The following is a 17,848-nucleotide window of genomic DNA, read 5'->3' as shown; positions in this document are numbered from 1 at the left end:
AGAGCAAAAGTCGTCTTTAAGAAGCCCTTCCAAAAGAGCTCTTCCAAAAGGCAGGAGACTAGCTGATTGATCACTTTAATTTATTGAACGCTTTGATTGATACAATGAATATGGTAAGACATATGTTTTATACATGTTCATTGTATTATATTGTGTTTTAGGTGTGTCTTATACTTGAAGTATCATACAACAGCGTTTAGATTGTACATGACTAAGAGGCGCCTCAGTTAATGAGGTCGTACAAGCATGTCACATTAATGAAGTCCATGAGGCCCACGCCAGCTTCGTGCGCGAGTCGAGAATCGAGATCGATCGCGCAGAAACACTCACGAGCCTATCCCTCTCTTTTGTTTGGTTAATATTAAACGGAGCTTCTTGGTTATGATGCTTTGATACATTTGATTTTTTTTAAATCTATCCGTGCGGCCACTCACTCGCTTGCGGTAGTTGGTTTACCCCCAAGCAGTTTGCCTGTCACATCATCAAACACCGGGCACTGCGTCCATGACCAAACTCTCTGACCCTGAACAGATCAGGCGATCTCTCTGTATCACCCGCATGCGGCTGCGCGCCCACGAGCAGACGCGAGTACACGACGTTATCCGCCCAGGGCACCCGCCCCGTGCCCCCTCTACCTGCCTGCCGTGTCCACTACTCTCCACTGGGCACTGGCTGGCCAGGGCCACGGCACGGAGGCAAGGCACCGACGGCCCCGCAGGCGCCGCGCGCGGCACGCTCGCTGGGGGCCGAGGACCACGCCGGCCGGACGAAAGCGACGCCGCACCAGCAGCGCACCTGCGCGGCGCCCACCCCCACAGGCAGTTGGGGGCGGGGGCTTCCAGGCACGCACGTTCGACGCGCGGCGGGAGCGGTGGACTGGTGGAACCGCGTGCGTGCGATCGCAGACGCAGAGCCAGGCCGGCAGGCCGCCCATGTGAGGCGCGCAGGGACGGGCGGGGAAACGGACGACCCGAAGGTATTAAAAAGAAAAAAAACAGCGGCGGAGCTGCAGCTGCTGCTGTTCACTGTTTACTGTTCAGCGCGTGTGCGGGTCTGGAATCTGGATAGAGTAGAGTGTGGAACTCCGAGCCGCCGCTCCCCCGACCCCGATCTACCAGCTTCGTGTGTGAGCACCGTGCCGCGGTGATTCGATTGCCCGCGCTCGCGGTTTCCGTCGTCGTCGTCGTTCTCTCATCGTACGGCGGCCATCGCTAGCTACTGCCGCTGGATGGCGGTAATAACCAGGCCCGAGGGGTAGGAGCGGTAGTTGTTTAACTGCGGCGGGCGGAGGCAAGTGGCGTGTTCCGGTGGACTGGCACTCTGACACGGTCGGTTGCTGTGCTTCGCGTCGCATCTACCGACCCCTCACCCACATGGAAAGCGAGGAGGTGAGCTGCAGCTGCGACGGAGACTGAGCGAGAAGCCCCCCCTCCCTCCCTCCTTCCTTCGACGTCAAGCTCCGCCCCACTCCATGGATTCGATCTGGGAGGCGAGGAGCTGAGGCCAGGACAGGGGGAGGAGCTGCTGGGGGGCAGGGACAGGATAGCGCGGCTAAGCGGCAACGGCGGCAGCCATGAGCTGGAGACGAGGCGGAAGCGGAGGCGATGGCGGGGTCTCGAGGAGGTGGGCCGTCCTGCTCTGCGTCGGCAGCTTCTGCCTCGGCCTGCTCTTCACCAACAGGTAAAACCCAGCCGACGCTCCGGTTCCAGATCCCTGCCCTCGCGCCTCCAATTCTAGATTCACAGGAGCTTGTTAGAGCTGCTCGCTTCTTTGAGCTAGCCCCGGCTCGAGATCCCCGACGTTTGATTAGCGCTCTGCTCTTGCTGGTTCCCTACGCAATTGCTATTGAGCTGGGATTTTGATGCTCCATGAGGTGGTGCGGATTCAGTGGACTGCAATACGGGGGGCCATCCCTTTTTTTTCTTTTGCCAATTGGGGGAGGTCCTTTCATGGATCGTCCTACGCAGAATCCAGAATGCACTTGACTTGTAGTTGTAGCTTCGTACTCTCTGCCGGCTCCCGTCGTCTTTAACAGTGCAACGCAGTACGGATGTCTGGTCACCTTTGAGCAATTTCAACTAGTGTCATGTGCTGCTGCTGCTATGTGACACCGAATGATCTATCCTACCTTCCTTACGTTGTCATGGTCCTCTGTCTCAGAATGTGGACGCTGCCTGAGGCAAGTGAGATTGCTAGGCCGAATGCGAATGTGGAGGAAGGCACCGTGCCGATTGCCGCGGAGTGTGGTTCTAAAAAGGTAGGATGCTTCTTTCTACCCCTTCCAATTCCTCCAAGAATTCCAAAGGCAAACCCTCAGTTTGATCCATGCCTTCCTGTCGGCGCTATAAAATCCAGTCCTTTCTGGTCAATACAATGCCACGCTTAGGATAATTGACGAAACTTTATTTTGCTATCATTTGGTACCAGGTCCAAGAAAAGCAGGATTACAGAGATATTTTACAGGTTCAAGATAGCCATCATGATGTACAGTATGTATTGGCCTTCCTTTCTTAACCTACTGTCTGCCCCTGTTTGAGACTATCGATCCTTTTTATTTGACTTCTGATTGGTGTTTACAAAATTACAAACACTTGGATGTAGAACACTGGATAAGACGATAGCAAGCCTAGAGACAGAGCTCTCAGCTGCAAGATCGCTGCAGGAATCCCTGCTGAACGGCTCCCCTGTCGCGGAAGAGTATAAAGTTTCTGAATCAATCGGGAGGCGAAAGTACCTTATGGTGATAGGGATCAACACCGCATTCAGCAGCCGCAAGAGGAGAGACTCCATACGTTACACCTGGATGCCCCAAGGTTCTAGTACTAAAATATACTCATACATGCCATCCATGGATAGCTAATAATATACTATTTCAAATCAGGTGAAAAGAGGAAAAAGCTTGAAGAAGAGAAGGGGATCATTATTCGGTTCGTCATTGGCCACAGGTTTGATGGAAACAGACTCTGTGGCTATCCTTAGTTGACGTTTACAACGAGTTCTGGATTTACTCGTTTCAACCGTGAAAGTAACTCACCTTAAGCTCCACGTGCCTTGCAGTGCTATATCAGGTGGAATTGTTGATAGAGCAATCGAAGCAGAGGACAGGAAGCATGGGGATTTCATGAGGATAGTAAGTTAATTCCTTGTTGCTCTTGCGCAGGAGTGATACATGTGAACTTTGTTCTGAGTTTTGCTCAGACGGCTGGGTTTTCCTCCATATTCACAGTGGCTACAATTTTTTTGTTCAGGATCATGTTGAAGGGTACCTTGCATTGTCAGGCAAAACCAAGACCTACTTTGCTACAGCTGTTTCACTATGGGACGCCGACTTTTATGTTAAGGTTGACGATGATGTCCATGTGAACATAGGTAATCTCCCCGTGAGAACTTCACGCTCTTTGCTGATCTTCAGTTAGAATTTTGGAACTCTTGTTTACTTTTCGAATTTCGATAATCATAGGCCATTTCCTTTTTTTTTGCACACTTAAAAAACTAGAAGTACAAGCTGATGTGTGAATCTGCATAAAAAATAGCATATGATAAGCTCTGGCAAAGCAACTAACGCCAAAGTTCGGCATTTGCAGCAACGCTCGGACAGATTCTGTCGAAACATGCATTGAAGCCGAGAGTGTACATCGGATGCATGAAATCTGGACCTGTCTTATCCGAAAAGTAAGCTTATCTTGTGGGCAGAGTCCAGGTCTCTTGAGGATAGTAATTTTGCTGAAAGTTGTTGACACATGTTTGTGCTTCCCTCCACTCCAGGGGCGTGAGATATTATGAACCCGAGCACTGGAAGTTCGGCGAATCGGGGAACAAGTACTTCCGGCATGCTACCGGTCAATTATATGCTGTTTCAAAGGACCTGGCGACTTATATATCTATAAACAAGTGAGTCAGCAATAGCATGGGCCTGAATTTTCTCGAGATTTACAGTTCGTTTTGGAGCCTTACATTGACTTAGCTGCTAATAATCTGACCGTAACAGGCATATCCTTCACAAGTACATAAACGAAGACGTTTCGTTAGGATCTTGGTTCATCGGGCTAGATGTTGAGCATATCGATGACCGGAGGCTTTGCTGTGGCACTCCGCCTGGTGAGTTTTTTCATCACTTCATGCCCCTGACTGACAAACTCAAGCTTGTTTGTTCATCATTCACGAGGCCGCGCCATTTGAATTGCTCTTCTGAAACATGGCTTTGGGAACCTGCTGCTGAACAATGCCAACTATTTTTCATGGAGCCTCATCTTATGACGCCTTTAACCACAGATTGCGAATGGAAGGCTCAGGCGGGGAACGTCTGCGCCGCGTCGTTCGACTGGAGGTGCAGCGGCATATGCAACTCCGAGGGAAGGATCTGGGAGGTCCACAATAAGTGCGCTGAGGGCGAGAAGGCGCTGTGGAACGCCACTTTCTAGCACACACACAAAATAAAAAAGGAAGCAGCAACAGAAGCTGCTATATAATAGATCAAACCATTTTGGTTTGTTGTCTGTACATTGTCCCACGGTTTGTGTGTACGTAATTCATTGTAGGTAGCTGCGGGTTTTTTTTTTTGGTTGTTGTTGTAACGGGCGAAAGCGGACCACCATTTTAGGTAGTGTCTGTCAGCCGGTGCCGGTGAAGATGATGGAGAAGGATATGGTGTGAGCGGTGATGTATTCTTTTGTGCGGTAAATGTGTGGAGGTGGTCATCTTGTTGTGCCGATCTCCTGTACTGCATGTATGGCTGCCGAGATACGTGAGACCGACAAACACTTTCGTGCCATAAAAGTAGAGCTAGTAAATAAATCTGGTAATTGCTGTCCACTCTATGCCGTAAAAGAAGCTAGTACTTAGCTTTACTGGTAGAATCACTTTGAAGCTACTACTGATTACTGAACCATGTGCGAATTCTGAGCCTACGCGCCGGAAGTTTGGTGATGCGCGCGCGCGCCAACCTGGTAAACGAGGCCCACAGGGCAGTGACAGGAAGTCTGGTTACTTTCAGATAGAAGCGCCAACCTGGCAAACGAGGTCCACAGGTCAGCGACAAGGTGCACATTCGCGTGTACCAATGCGCTGGACCAGTGCCAGTTGTAGCCTTTCTGCTCACCGTCGCCTCTCCTACACAAAATCGCCCGCGCGCGGTTTCTGTTCCCGCCAGTGTTTCCCTCCACTGCCCACCGCTCCCTCCCCCTACCCCCGTCCTTAAAATCACCTACTCGTGCCCCGCCAATCACACCCCCACGCAATTCCCACATCTCAGCTTCGCCGCCGCCCTCGTTCGCCCAGCCCAGCCGCCTCCTCCCGTCCTCCGCCTGTCCATGGACCGCCGCCATCGAGCCGTACCTTACTCCGCGCGCCAGCAGCAGCAGCGGTTCCTCCGGCCCGGCGCGCTCGCGCGGCTCCGGGACTCGAGGATCGTCGCCCGCTCCGTCCGGTCGTCGGCGTGCCTCTTGCTCCCGCGGTCCGCCCCTCCGTCTCCGTCCCCCGCGCCCCCGGTCGTCGCCGCGGACGAGCTGGCCGCCGCACCGCGCTTCCTGGGGACCACGAGCGGCTCTGGACGGTACCCGCTCCGCAGGAGGGTCGTCGCCGCCAGGGGCGTGGCGTTCTCGCCGTCGTCGCCGTAGCCTGGCACGGACGGAGGCGCCGTAGCTGAGAACTTGTGACTAGATTTGTGTTTAGTTCAGTATTGCTGTGCAGATGTTTTTGCACTTTCTTGGTTTACTTAAAAAAAAAGACTAGAGATTTGAGGAAGGAATAATCACTCCGTTTTTTTTTGCTTGGTTCCTGATTCAACTGTTCAATCTTCACCTCGCTGGCAAGATGCGATCTGGAAGCAGTTGCTGACATATGATTATGTGAGACTAGGTTGTGTTATCCCTTTTGGTTTTGCACTTCCAGCAGGGAGGATTTCACAGGAAAACGAACCTTTATCATGTTTAGATGGTGGTAGCGCAGCTTTGAAGCAGAAGTGAAGGCATAGGCACAGCTTCAGCAGTTGAGCTTGTGGCCTGATCTGATTGGGAACAAAATCCGAAGGCGCCTCCTGCTGAAACCGAAAAATGACAAATTTTATGTTTGGTGAAACGAAAACGGTGTCGGTCCGCATAGAATTTTCTGCACCGCTTTCACACCTATTTCAGCAATCCATCCAATTATGAAATGGAAGGGTGTTTGTCCGGGACAACGGCAACATGCAACTTCTTTTGGTAGCATCGCGTCAGTTTAATTACTATCTACGTGTTCACTTAATGGTGATTGACAATGCCATTGTGCCTTAGGTCTACATGATGATTAATGAATGAATGAATGAAGTCATGGTAGTTAAATTCATTTATTTGTATATACTGTACATATTACAATAATGAACTAGAAGCATATCTTGGTTCAGATAATAATGGACTTAAGAGTATGCTTACATTGATGACTTATGATGAATTATCTTGATTGTTGATTACAGTGTCTTCTCTTCGTTTCTCCGTCTACGGTTACAAATCCAAGGTCACGTGGTTATATTTTTCTGTACATATTTTTTTATTAACGTCTTTTTTGATCAAATACTAAACGAATCCCAAAATTTATACACCAAGTACATGACCTTGGGTCCTTTCTACAGAAGCGCAGAGGAGGTCATGTACTAAACGAAACGACTATGGTCCCGTTCATATACTAGAACATTAGGCGCCCCTTCGGGCGCCCTACAGTGGTTAAAGGAAGAAGATAATAACTATGTAAATGGCATGGCCTAAAGAGAACCACTTGCATTTCCAGCTATTCAATTTTAATATTTTCAGCATATACAGTCGACAGAGAGAACAACTTGCAAGCAGAACATACAGCTATATCGTTGTCTATCGAGGTATCCTACAATACCTCCTCCTCTTCTTCTTGGTGTTGCTGTCTGTCAGTCTTCAGCCAAGCTTTCCATGTACAGTTAGTGGGTGTTAAATGTTCACTCAATGATCGGTCCTGTTGTTGTTATGCACAGGGACAGTGGGTGAGACGTCGAAAGGCCATTACGCTCCGCCTCCTATCTGGCATGCGAGAGCTCCCTCAACGCAAGGTTGAACATCTCCTTTAGGCGCGCGGACGAATTGGAAAGGACGTTCTTCTCGATCCGCTTCTGGTGCCTACTGGTCTTTGACCACTCGACTCCCAGGGAGACCTGCACATTGCTTGCTCTTTTCTTGGGAGCGAGGTCCTCGACCTGGTACTTGATGTGGAGCTGAAAAAAAACAAGAGAGGAGCGCAGGTCAGAATCCAGATGTGCCGTGTTTCTCTTCTTCTGCTGGTAAGAAGAAAATCGGCGCAGCAGGCTTGATCTTTCGTGTGGTGATTAGAATGGACCGCCTGCAGTTTTTTTTGCCGCCACATAGACATAGCTATCCCTTGACCACGTTACAGCACGGAATATCATAACACTAACTAATTGACCAAATGACAAGCATTTTGTTTCTGATAAAAGGAAGGTTTTATATGTTTCAAGATCGTTACATCGAGTAATTTAGAAGCTGGAAATACTCCATCTAACAGACTTCAAAATTTTCGTTAAAGAAAACGGGGACTTCTGACAAGCAGAAGAGCATGCAAATTCAACCCAGAACGCTAGAGAGGAAGAAGATTCAGTTACGTATACAAACCGTAAAGAAGTCGCCAAGAAGGACTCCTTGGAGCTCCATCACCTCTTCGATAACCCATCCTTTCTTATTAGGCATAAGAGATTTTACTGGGTTCCTGTCACTTCTCCGCCAACGGGAGACAGCTTCTTGCTGAACTTGTAATGGATTTGTCGTTGATACTCATTGGGTTTATCTGATTCCCACTGTGTAGCCGAGTACTTCTGGCATCCAACTTTCTCCATTACCTTCATTTCCAAGGATCCTCCTAGAAACACCTCCATAAGCGAGGCCATCTGGCAAGAGATACATGAATGTCAGTTTCAACCTCTTATGATGGACCACAATATAGGTAGTTAACGAACTTGCACAAGTGCAGGACTGCAATTGTATATTTAGATTTGCCATACAAGTCACCTGAACTTACATTGGTCGAAATGGTCGAGGAGAAAACTTCAGTCATCTGAAGGCTCTTGGCATCCTCAATACCAACAAAGACCCCACTGTCCTCACTCTGAAGGGTGTTAATTTGGGATTGTTCTTTAGCAAGCTGTACTTTAAGCTCTGTGCTCAGAGATCTTGCCTTCCATAATGCCATTATTGTCCTGTAGAGCACAAACAATATTTATTCCGGAAAAAAATATAAATCATGCAAAAGATATTGCAAGAATCAAGACGGTTAGTTGCGACACAAGTTATTTCCAGAGTTTGATTCATAAGAGCCATATGACATACACTCGATGTGTTTAAGGAAGCTGGGCATTTACCTATTGGCCACACTAAATGATGCAAAAGACTGCAAGCAGAACTTAAGCTTTCCATTGTCCATGCTCTTTGCACCATGCTTTGCATCCATGCCTCTACCTTTGTGAAGAGTTATTATAATGGATGGACTCCATGATGATATTGATTGAGGTATTCCCTGTATGTCTTCAATATCCTCCCATAGTTAGTAAAATTTTGTTTTCCTCCCAAACATGCTTGAATAAAACCCAATTGTTCTTGGAGATAAGAAAACTTGACCCTGAAATTAAAAGTATAACAGTCTGTCAGTTGACTAGACATGTAGTGAGCTATTCAGAGCCATTGAGAACACATGAACACATTGAGTTGATCCAATAAATCAAACAAAATCAATAGCATATATACAAATATTTAAATCACATAGCATGGAAGGAACAATATGACCATGTCTTTCCAAAAAATGAAATCAATGCACAAGACACTGCTGGCTTACATCTTCAGTTGGTTTCTCTTTCAAAATCACAACATATGAGATTGTAAGAAAATGTTCCTGAATGTTCTCTACTTTTCAATAAAAAATATAAATCAAATGTTATATCTTTCATAATTCAGGAAAATTTGTGCACGCAAACACTTTTTAAGTATTATCCCTCAGCATTCTTCCACAGGGAAAAATGATCATAAAACATATATTTATCATTCAATCTAATAATTTATGTAAGTAAAAAATCAAACGATTACCTGTGTAGGCAATTTCCTCTTCAAGTAGCAGGTAAAACTGCTGATGAGAAATTCTTCTGCTGGCAAAGAGAAGAGTTCCTGGAATGCAGTATTGGTCCGAGGAGACCTCAGTGTCATCTGTCAAAAGTTATGAAATTAGATACGGAAAGTCATGCAGTAACAGGCTAACAGCGTACAATAACAGTGTACTTCCTAGCAGAAAGGAATGGAAACTCTCACCTTCTTACCAACCTCTTTCTCCATTTTGCTCAGATACTCAGTGACCATGCCGGTCCCTTTTGAGTTGTTCAAGAAAATCCTCAGATGCAACTTGGTCCTATGATTAGTGTGTTGAGCCTGGGAAAGGGAACGAAGGGAGGGTGATCGAATGCATTACTTACCCGGGCAAGCTCCCCGATCTCAAGGTCACTATATTATATGACATAGAAGATCATGATTATTAATTTATTATATATATAATTGGAGTCTACATTATATTTCAAGTAGCATTTAAGTGTCCTCACATTACCATCAAATGTAGTAGGTAATAATTTAAATGGTTCCGGCCTCACCTATATAGGGGCAAATTAAAAGGTAACGACAACTTGAAAGAAGAAAGAAAGCAGTATTCACTTAGACATTAAGAAATAACACGACTTGTTTGCTAAAAGAATCAATTCCTGCAAATGCGTGCCTGACCCCAAAATACAAACAACTACAGATGAAAAGATAGAGCATAAAAAAGAGAACAAAAAATTAGAATGCAGGTCCAAATAGATGCAATGATAGAGGGGGTTATTAAGCCAAAACGCTGGACTGATATAGCAATGTAACTATAGCAATTAAGGACTTTCAACTTTTAAGCAATATCCCTTTTAACAGAGCTTTTAAAGAACCATTTGCAATTTAAAATCATACAATATCCTTTTAAGTGAGCAGAGAGCATGGAAACACATATTAAAGACTTAGAAAAATCATACAATATCCATTTGTTAAGACCTACTTTAGCACACTTTTACTAACACAACACATCTTCCCATCACTATCAATGTATGTCAAGGCAGTTCTTTTGTCGGTAGGATTAAATGGAAGGAAATGAACCTCTTGAATACCAGCACATGCATGTGGGAAATATTGTTAGATGTTCATATCACCAAACAAACAATACACACACACAGATATATATATATATATTCATATTCCATCCCAATTCAAAAAGTATTATACCTCTTTTGGATCAGCTAGCATGCCAATTATTGTAGTATCAATAGCATCTTGATTTTCTATCCGGGAGGCTCTAGCAGCCTTCATAATTACATGGTCTTGAGTGAACTCCCTTTCAAAAACCTGAACCAAACATATATAAGCATTTTAAGGTTAGATATGAAGGACCAATGACGGTTGTTCAAGTGTAACCTCAATGAGGTTCTTGTCCACTGTGAGCCTGTGAGCCTATTCAGAGTCAGAGTTCCAGTTTTGTCACTACAAAGTACAGCCATACCAGCCATCTATCCAATTGCAGAAGTGCTTCTTGATCCTCGGTGAGGTCTCCCCGAGGGCTCGAGCAGGGGAATGGTGCATGCAACCAGGCTCAGGGCACACGTACACCTGGTGGCGCTATCTCACGCATCAAGGGAGGTTGTGGCCGCGGTGGTGCAATTGCAGCACTGGTTCTGCTAGAAGCCCTTGCCGCACACCTTGCACACGAAGCGGTTCGTGGACAGCAGTGTCCTCGGCGAGAGCGCAATCACTTCGGCGCCCGGATCTGCGACCGGCGGCAGCGGCCAAGCAAGCAAACCGTCAGAGAACACGGGCGCGGAGGGAGTAGCAGCAGTACGCACGCACACCAACACCGAAGCAACCGTGGCGGGCACACACAGACCTGGAGTCCTGGGGAGGTTCCGCTTCTTCTTGACCGGAGCCGGAACAGTAGCCACCATTCCACCAAGGGATCCACCTCCGCTGGCGCCTCCTGCTCGGGCCCCGTCTCCATGTATGACAGGTCGGCGGTGACATCGCCGGCTGTCGGTCTGTCTCTTGCCTCGTCCTAGCCCCTGGCGGCGGGGAGGAGGAGCGATGGTGGTGGCGACGAGGCAGCACGTACCCCGTCTGGTTGTGGCGTGGAGAAGGTGGAGAAAAGGTAGCGGAGGAGGGTGCCGGTACACCGTAGTACACGGACTCCTGGGTCACGGCTCAGCTCGATTTAACTAAAATTTCGGTTCCGTCGAAGAGGCCTAGCTTTCTCCGCGTCTGTGGCCACGCGTCGCGAGAGCGCTGGCTAAAATTCCCGTGAAGTGCGGGGAGAGGCTGAAACCCCAGCGGGTTTTAACAAGAAGTAATATACACACATATACACAGGGGAGGTTCGGACCCGTTTTTGGACGAAGTTCACAGTTTTCTATGGATTTGTTAATATAACCACACATGAGATAAAGATTTCAGCCTAAATTAATTTGATCGTAGATCGTCTGGGCTGTCACGAAAGATCATCTGGACCCAGACCACATCACACATGGATGGACCCGTATGTTCGTCTCCGTCTAAGTGCCAGATTCGATACTCAACAGCTACTCTCAGTGATAGTTTTATGTATATTTAATACTCCATTTGTTTTTTTTTTGACTGTCAACGGGGGAAAGGCTCCCCACCTGATTTTTCATTGATATGTTCTTGTCGCCCCTAAAGGCTTTACATAAGTTTATAGACCCGGCTTGCCGGGGTGAGGGGGGAGAAGAATTTTCTAAGGTATTACATATTACATGCTAGCAGTTGAGAACACCAGTACCCAGGCGGCTTGCACACCTGCTTCTTTGGAACCATGTCTGTAACTCCAGTTCTTAGCCTCCTCACTGCATTGTCGAAGGATCCTGCTTAAGGGGATTGCTTCCTGCCTGAAAACCAAGGCATTCCTACGCTTCCACAGTTGCCAACAACATAGAACCACAAAAGAAGAGAATTCAGTTTTCGGTATGTTCGTTGGCCTCACAATAAGATGCAGTTCGTGGACATCCAAATCAGCAGGTACTTGAAAGCCTATTGCCTGCCAGAACCGTTTTGCAAATGGGCAATGTAAGACTATGTGGCCCGCCGATTCACTTTCCTGATTGCATTCTTCACATACATCTTCGTCCACAATCCGCTTGCGCAGCAAGTTTTTCTTGCTCTGTATTCTCCCTTGAGTCATTAGCCATGCAAAATCATTAGACGTAACTATCTTTTTGTTTCTCATAATATAAGACATGCTCTCTTTAGACACATTAAATCATTAGAGTAGTACTAGAATTAAATGTATTTTTTGTTTTTTCACTAGAACTGGTTTCACCTTATATAATAAGACAAAGAGAATATTGTATTACATTAGAATTTTAAATGACATAACATAACATTTAAAAGAAATAAGTTTTATTGAGATAAAATTAGTTTCATATAGATGAAAACATGACAACTCGTTTTAATGATCTTTCAAGGTCTTCGAAAACACGTCTATTAACATATTTTAGCTTGCGTTGTTTACTGGTCGCTTCGTTCCACGCGTCCAGCTGCCCTTTGCTCTTTACAAATGTAGCAAGTTACGTATTTTCGTGGTATTGGGCAGCGCAGCCGCAGTTACTGGCAGGATGGACCCAGGCTCGTCAAACGGTAAAATATAATTAAATATAGATAAAAACTAAACAAAGTTATATATTTATAGTATGAGTATTATTTTTGTTCATATTCTTCAAGATTTTTCTGGGTCTGTCACTAGTTGCTGGGGCCAATATTTGATATCTATGGGGAAAATACAAAGATGCTGAGACACAAATGTTCATGTTTTATAATTTTTAAAAATATGTTTAATACTTTTGCTAGTTTAATTGTATGGAAAAGATGGAGTGCACACCGGTTTTCCCCTTGCCGTGTCCTGAATCCGCTCCGCTCGCCGTAGCATTTCGGCCCTCTGCCTGCCAGGCTGCCACACCGCCCCAAGCAGATCCGGGGGCCCTGCCCGGTCCAGCGGTCCTGCCACTTTCGTCTGCCTCTTGCTCCTTCGCAGCTCCGCCCCGCTCCTCGCCGCTGTGGCCTGGTCCCTTTATATAACGCCTCCCCCTTCCTGTCCGCGCCCCTCCTCCGCTGCCCTCCTCGCCTCCCTCGATTCAGGGTTCAGCGAATTCGGACAGAACCCGGCGTGTCCGTGTCGACCGACCCGTCCCCCTGCAAGTCTGCGACGAGTCTCCTGCCGCTCTTCCCGGTACGTGCTCGCGTCCGCGCTCTGCTTTTGCTGCTGCTTCCGAGGTCTGCGTGCGTGATTCCCGCTGCCTGCTTCGCGCCCGGTGGCCGTGTCGTCGCCTGCGGGCTGCGGCTTGCGAGCGCGGGAATCTGGTGCCTCCGGGTCGGCATGGCCCCCCGCGTTAGGCCGCCTTGCTCGATTGCGGCGTGGGATTTCGCCCCGCCCGCCTAGCGGTAGCGGCGGGGTGGGTGGAGGCCTGGAGCCGTGGGGGTGGTTGGCTGCCGCCTTCTCTGGCCCATTTCTCAGAGAACCCCGCCCGCACCCGGTAGCTTCCTGCTTCCCGTAGCATTTTCCCTCCCATTTCACGACAACTTGCTGCGTGCGCCGCTCTGGGTGGGACCTCTGTGCCTTCCTAGTTCCTTCCTTCTATATGCCGTGCCGTGCGTCCGTGGGATTGGAACATAAGGGCGAGGCAGGCAGGGCAGTCTTTCTGCCGCTATTGCTCTTTATTATGGCGAGTGGATTTTATGGTAGCCCGCGGCGTTGCGATTGCTTCTTTCAGCGTAAGAATAAGATAGATTCCGTTCTCAATTGGCGCTTCTTTGGGATGGCTCTGTCTGTAGGCCGGGCGAAATGGACGGTGTCGTTGTCAGGAGGGTCATCCCTTCGGATAACAGTTGCCTCTTCAACGCTGTGGGGTAAGTGCTCCTACCGCACCCGTTCATGGTCTACCAAATGGAGCGATCGCTTACCACTACAGTTTGCAACACCTGTGCTTTGGTGCAGCTACGTGATGGAGCACAACCGAAATAAGGCTTCTGAGCTCAGACAGGTAACTGCTTCCACCAACTCTTGGAAAACCTGCCTGCGGTGGCCCTCGTTGAGTCCTGCCTCTTCCAAATGTTTCTTCACAATTTGTTTGATCCCTTAAAGTAATTTTAGTTCAAAATTGAATAGAAATAGATCCTGATCCTTAAATTTTATAGTGTAAAGTTTAGAGCCCATTACCACCCCTACATATAGATAGATTAGTAGAGCTACTGGATGCTAACTGAAATCCATCGGTAAGATGTTTTGAGGTTTGCTTTAATACCATCTGCTGATTATATAATTTATGACAGCTGTTAGATTAGATCCAATAGCATCTTGGCCAGTTGAGTATTGCTTCATTATATGATTTGTGAAATATAGCAATTCTATCGTCTTAAAGAATACTACCTCCATTTTTTCTTTATTTGACCCTTAATAGTTCAGATTTGCACTATCAAACGTCAAATAAAAAAATCGGAGGGAGTATTTACGAAAGATGTGATGTCTGTTGTTTCATCCACTGCCACTGTGCTGTTCACACTTCAAACGAGAATAATTGCAATAAACACATTATTTGAGCTATAATAAATTTACTGCTCATTTGTATTCCACTGAGTTCCTCTTACTTTTAGCTAGATATTGCTGTGCTTAGACCTGGTATTGCCATTTTGCTTCCTCTGCACCTTTTTGTTGACGCAGCTGCCCTTTTCTTCCCCCCTTTGCTCGAAGGTCATAGCAGCAACAGTCGCTGGTGATCCTGAGAAATTCAATGAAGTGTTTCTTGGCAAACCAAATGAAGCGTATTGTGCTTGGATTTTGGATCCTGAAAAGTGGGGAGGTGAGTTTCAGCACTATAGACCTGTACATCAGCTTTAGAGCTGAAAATCAGCTTGAAGTGTTTCCATGGTATTCTATATGTGAACTGGATTTCAAATGTTTGCATTATTAACAAGACTTTCTTTCCCAAAAACAGATATTAAGAGAAAACAGTTTCACCTTATACCATGAAAATTGTTGGGATTAAAGTCCTGCATTGTTCCTGAGTAGGCATCTCTGCTGTTATTTTATGATCTTTCCATCAGAAACCTACTACTACTAGTTAGGAGAGGCTCTTTAATTGCGCACAACCACCAATAGAACTATGAGTTGTCAGTAGAAGTGTTTCTGTTTAAAAGCATTTAAGACTGTAACAATAATTGTTTTTGAACGTGGTGTTTTGTAAAATCGCCACATTGCTCTAATGCTCTTAGAACTAATTTCAACCCTTCTGTGTCTGTAAAGGAGCCATTGAGCTCTCTATTCTATCTGAATACTACGGGCGTGAAATCGCAGCATATGACATTCAGACCACCCGCTGTGATCTCTATGGTCAGGTTAGTGATCTTTCTTCCCCCTAACTACTTATGCCAAATTTGTTAATTTACTTATCAGCTTTGCACCCCTTGACACAGGAGAAGAATTACAGTGAAAGGGCCATGCTCATTTATGATGGTTTGCATTATGATGCTCTCGCTGTAAGTTCTCTCTTGATGGTATTATGCTAATTAACAAGACACAGGAGGCATGCGCTAATTAGGTCTACTTTTTTATGAACAAAAAAAATCAGATGTCTCCGGCTGAAGGTGCACCTGAAGAATTTGACCAGACAATCTTCCCCGTTAATCATGACCGTTCCATTGGTCCAGCAGAAGGCCTTGCCCTCAACTTAGTGAGGGAGGCGCAAAGGTACTCAACCATAGCCATTTGAACACCTGTCAACTTCCCCGTGATGATAATATTGCTCACTTGTCTGAAACCATGGGGAAAAAAATGTTGGAGTGGACATTTTTTTATCGACTGCTTTGTTTGACATGCAACAACATGCAGGAAGAGGAGCTACACTGACACTGCAAACTTCACTCTGCGCTGCGGGGTGTGCCAGATCGGCGTCATCGGTCAACAGGCAAGGCTCTTGTAAACCGCAAAAGGTTTCAACTCCCAACTAAAAATCCGCAAACATGGTTGTACTGAACGTTCCAATCTGTCTCTGCGCAATGCAGGAGGCTGTGGAACATGCGCAAGCCACTGGCCACGTCAACTTCCAAGAATACAAATGACAGTACAAGATCAGACTGTTGTGCTGTAAACTTGACCATCATTTGGTTCCAACTGATATTCTCCTCCCGTTGGATATGGTTGGCGCTACATTGTATCACAGTGTAATTCTTACGGGGCAAACAGAATAATGGTCACCTTCGTTCTGGACAATGTCTATCTTGCCTGCCAATGTCGGTTGAAATTGAAAGAGCCTACAATCCATTGTCGTTCTACATGCCAGAAGAGGTTTGTTGGCCCATGGGCCGGATCTATATTGGGCGGTGTGGCCCGGCTGTATCATATCTGGTTTATCTATTAGGCTTTATTCGGTTATTTCAATTCTATGTGGATTGGAGTGTATTGGAATGTATTGAGATGTATTTTGACTTGTTATGGATTTAAACCGACTCAATACCATTCAATCCACATGGTTTAACGGTGAAACGAACAAGTCCTTAACGATTTTTTTTTCAAAATTCTTCTGGGGCTCCACCATTGCTAGTAGGCTAGTAGCTGTGGTTGGTATGCGTATGCCGGTAATTAATACGAATAGTATTCTGTGTGCAGCGAGCATACTGTTTAGGCCGTATTTGAAAGCAAAGTTTTTTAAAAACATGGTTTTTGAATACCACTGTATTTAAATGTCATGACAAAAATATGGTATCTTTTACCGCATTCAAAACCAAAGTAATGTAACACGTGTTTGGAAACAATGTCTAAAACCGTAGTATTCTAGTGTAAGTGTATAAGGAGCTAGTCAAGTGATGAAAACTTTGGTTTGTAATGAAGTTTTAAATACTCCAAAAATATTATGGTATTCACAGTACTATGGTTTTAAAAGCAAAGTATCCTGCAACACAAACAAACACTTCGGGCCTATTTGGTAACATAGTATTTTTAGAATTCCAAGACAATACAATGGTATATAGAAAAACTACAGTATTCTAGCCTAAATGTTGTTTGGTTGCACCACCGGAATCACGTTCTTTGCCGAGTGTCTAAGACACTCGGCAAAGGCTATTTTACACTCGGGAAAGAACACTCGGCAAATATTTCATCGGCAAAGGGTTCTTTGTCGAGTGCTTTTTTTCGGACACTCGGCAAAGACTTTGCCGAGTGTTAAAAAGCACTAGGCAAATTAAGAATCGAAAAAAATAAAAAAAACAGCAAAACATTTTTTTAAATTCTAGGAACAACTCTCCAACCCACCTATTACCTTACACGTTGCCCTATCATTTTTCACTATTATTTTGAATCAAACTTATATGTTTTGTAAATAGTGAGATTCAAACTCGCAACCTCTCTCTCGCGTATACCCTTCTATACCACTACACTACTACACCAATTATGTCTATATTACGTTTTCATTCCCCATGTACTATAACAAATCATGAGTAATTTGATTATTTAAGACACTAAATGAGTTCATTTGACACTCGGCAAAGAGCCATTTGCCGAGTGTCAAAAAAAGACACTCGGTAAAGAAACTCTTTGCCGAGTGTCAAAAATAAAACACTCGACAAAGAGCTTCTTCGCCAAGTGGTTTATTTTACCGAGGGTTTTTTGCGTGGCACTCGGCAAAGAGCTTCTTTGCCGATTGCCCGAAATAAAATACTCGGCAAAGAATATGACACTCGACAAAGAGCTAAATTCCGGTAGTGTTGGTCATGGAAAATCTATGGTTTCA

General features: G+C 45.9%; 3 protein-coding genes and 1 pseudogene across 3 annotated transcripts; 3 read left to right on the top strand and 1 right to left on the bottom strand.

Annotated features, from left to right (window-relative positions):
- The first annotated feature begins 1,017 nt into the window (after positions 1-1,017).
- LOC100282742 (beta-1,3-galactosyltransferase sqv-2) lies at positions 1,018-4,772 on the top strand. Its single transcript, NM_001346985.1, has 11 exons — positions 1,018-1,680; positions 2,161-2,257; positions 2,428-2,489; positions 2,602-2,813; positions 2,882-2,945; positions 3,058-3,130; positions 3,249-3,369; positions 3,585-3,672; positions 3,766-3,891; positions 3,989-4,098; positions 4,273-4,772. The coding sequence occupies exons 1-11, from the start codon at positions 1,574-1,576 to the stop codon at positions 4,419-4,421; spliced, it is 1,209 nt and encodes a 402-aa protein (NP_001333914.1). The 5' UTR covers positions 1,018-1,573; the 3' UTR covers positions 4,422-4,772.
- Positions 4,773-5,132: 360 nt separating this feature from the next.
- Positions 5,133-5,821, top strand: LOC103654895 (uncharacterized). The gene has a single exon (XM_008681710.4). The coding sequence runs from the start codon at positions 5,310-5,312 to the stop codon at positions 5,613-5,615; it is 306 nt and encodes a 101-aa protein (XP_008679932.1). The 5' UTR covers positions 5,133-5,309; the 3' UTR covers positions 5,616-5,821.
- Positions 5,822-6,716: 895 nt separating this feature from the next.
- On the bottom strand, positions 6,717-9,497 carry LOC103654894 (C2 and GRAM domain-containing protein At1g03370-like; annotated as a pseudogene).
- A 3,693-nt stretch (positions 9,498-13,190) lies between these two features.
- On the top strand, positions 13,191-16,640 carry LOC100279494 (OTU-like cysteine protease family protein). Its single transcript, NM_001152495.1, has 9 exons — positions 13,191-13,296; positions 13,899-13,973; positions 14,062-14,107; positions 14,815-14,923; positions 15,367-15,458; positions 15,537-15,599; positions 15,692-15,810; positions 15,952-16,027; positions 16,125-16,640. Exons 2-9 carry the CDS (start codon positions 13,909-13,911, stop codon positions 16,179-16,181), a joined length of 627 nt encoding a protein of 208 aa, NP_001145967.1. The 5' UTR covers positions 13,191-13,296; positions 13,899-13,908; the 3' UTR covers positions 16,182-16,640.
- Positions 16,641-17,848: the final 1,208 nt, after the last annotated feature.

Source organism: Zea mays, chromosome 4 (assembly GCF_902167145.1).
Source record: "Zea mays cultivar B73 chromosome 4, Zm-B73-REFERENCE-NAM-5.0, whole genome shotgun sequence".
Taxonomy (NCBI): domain Eukaryota; kingdom Viridiplantae; phylum Streptophyta; class Magnoliopsida; order Poales; family Poaceae; genus Zea; species Zea mays.
Note: the sequence above shows the minus strand (reverse complement) of the source record. Positions and strands in the feature narration are given on the sequence as shown.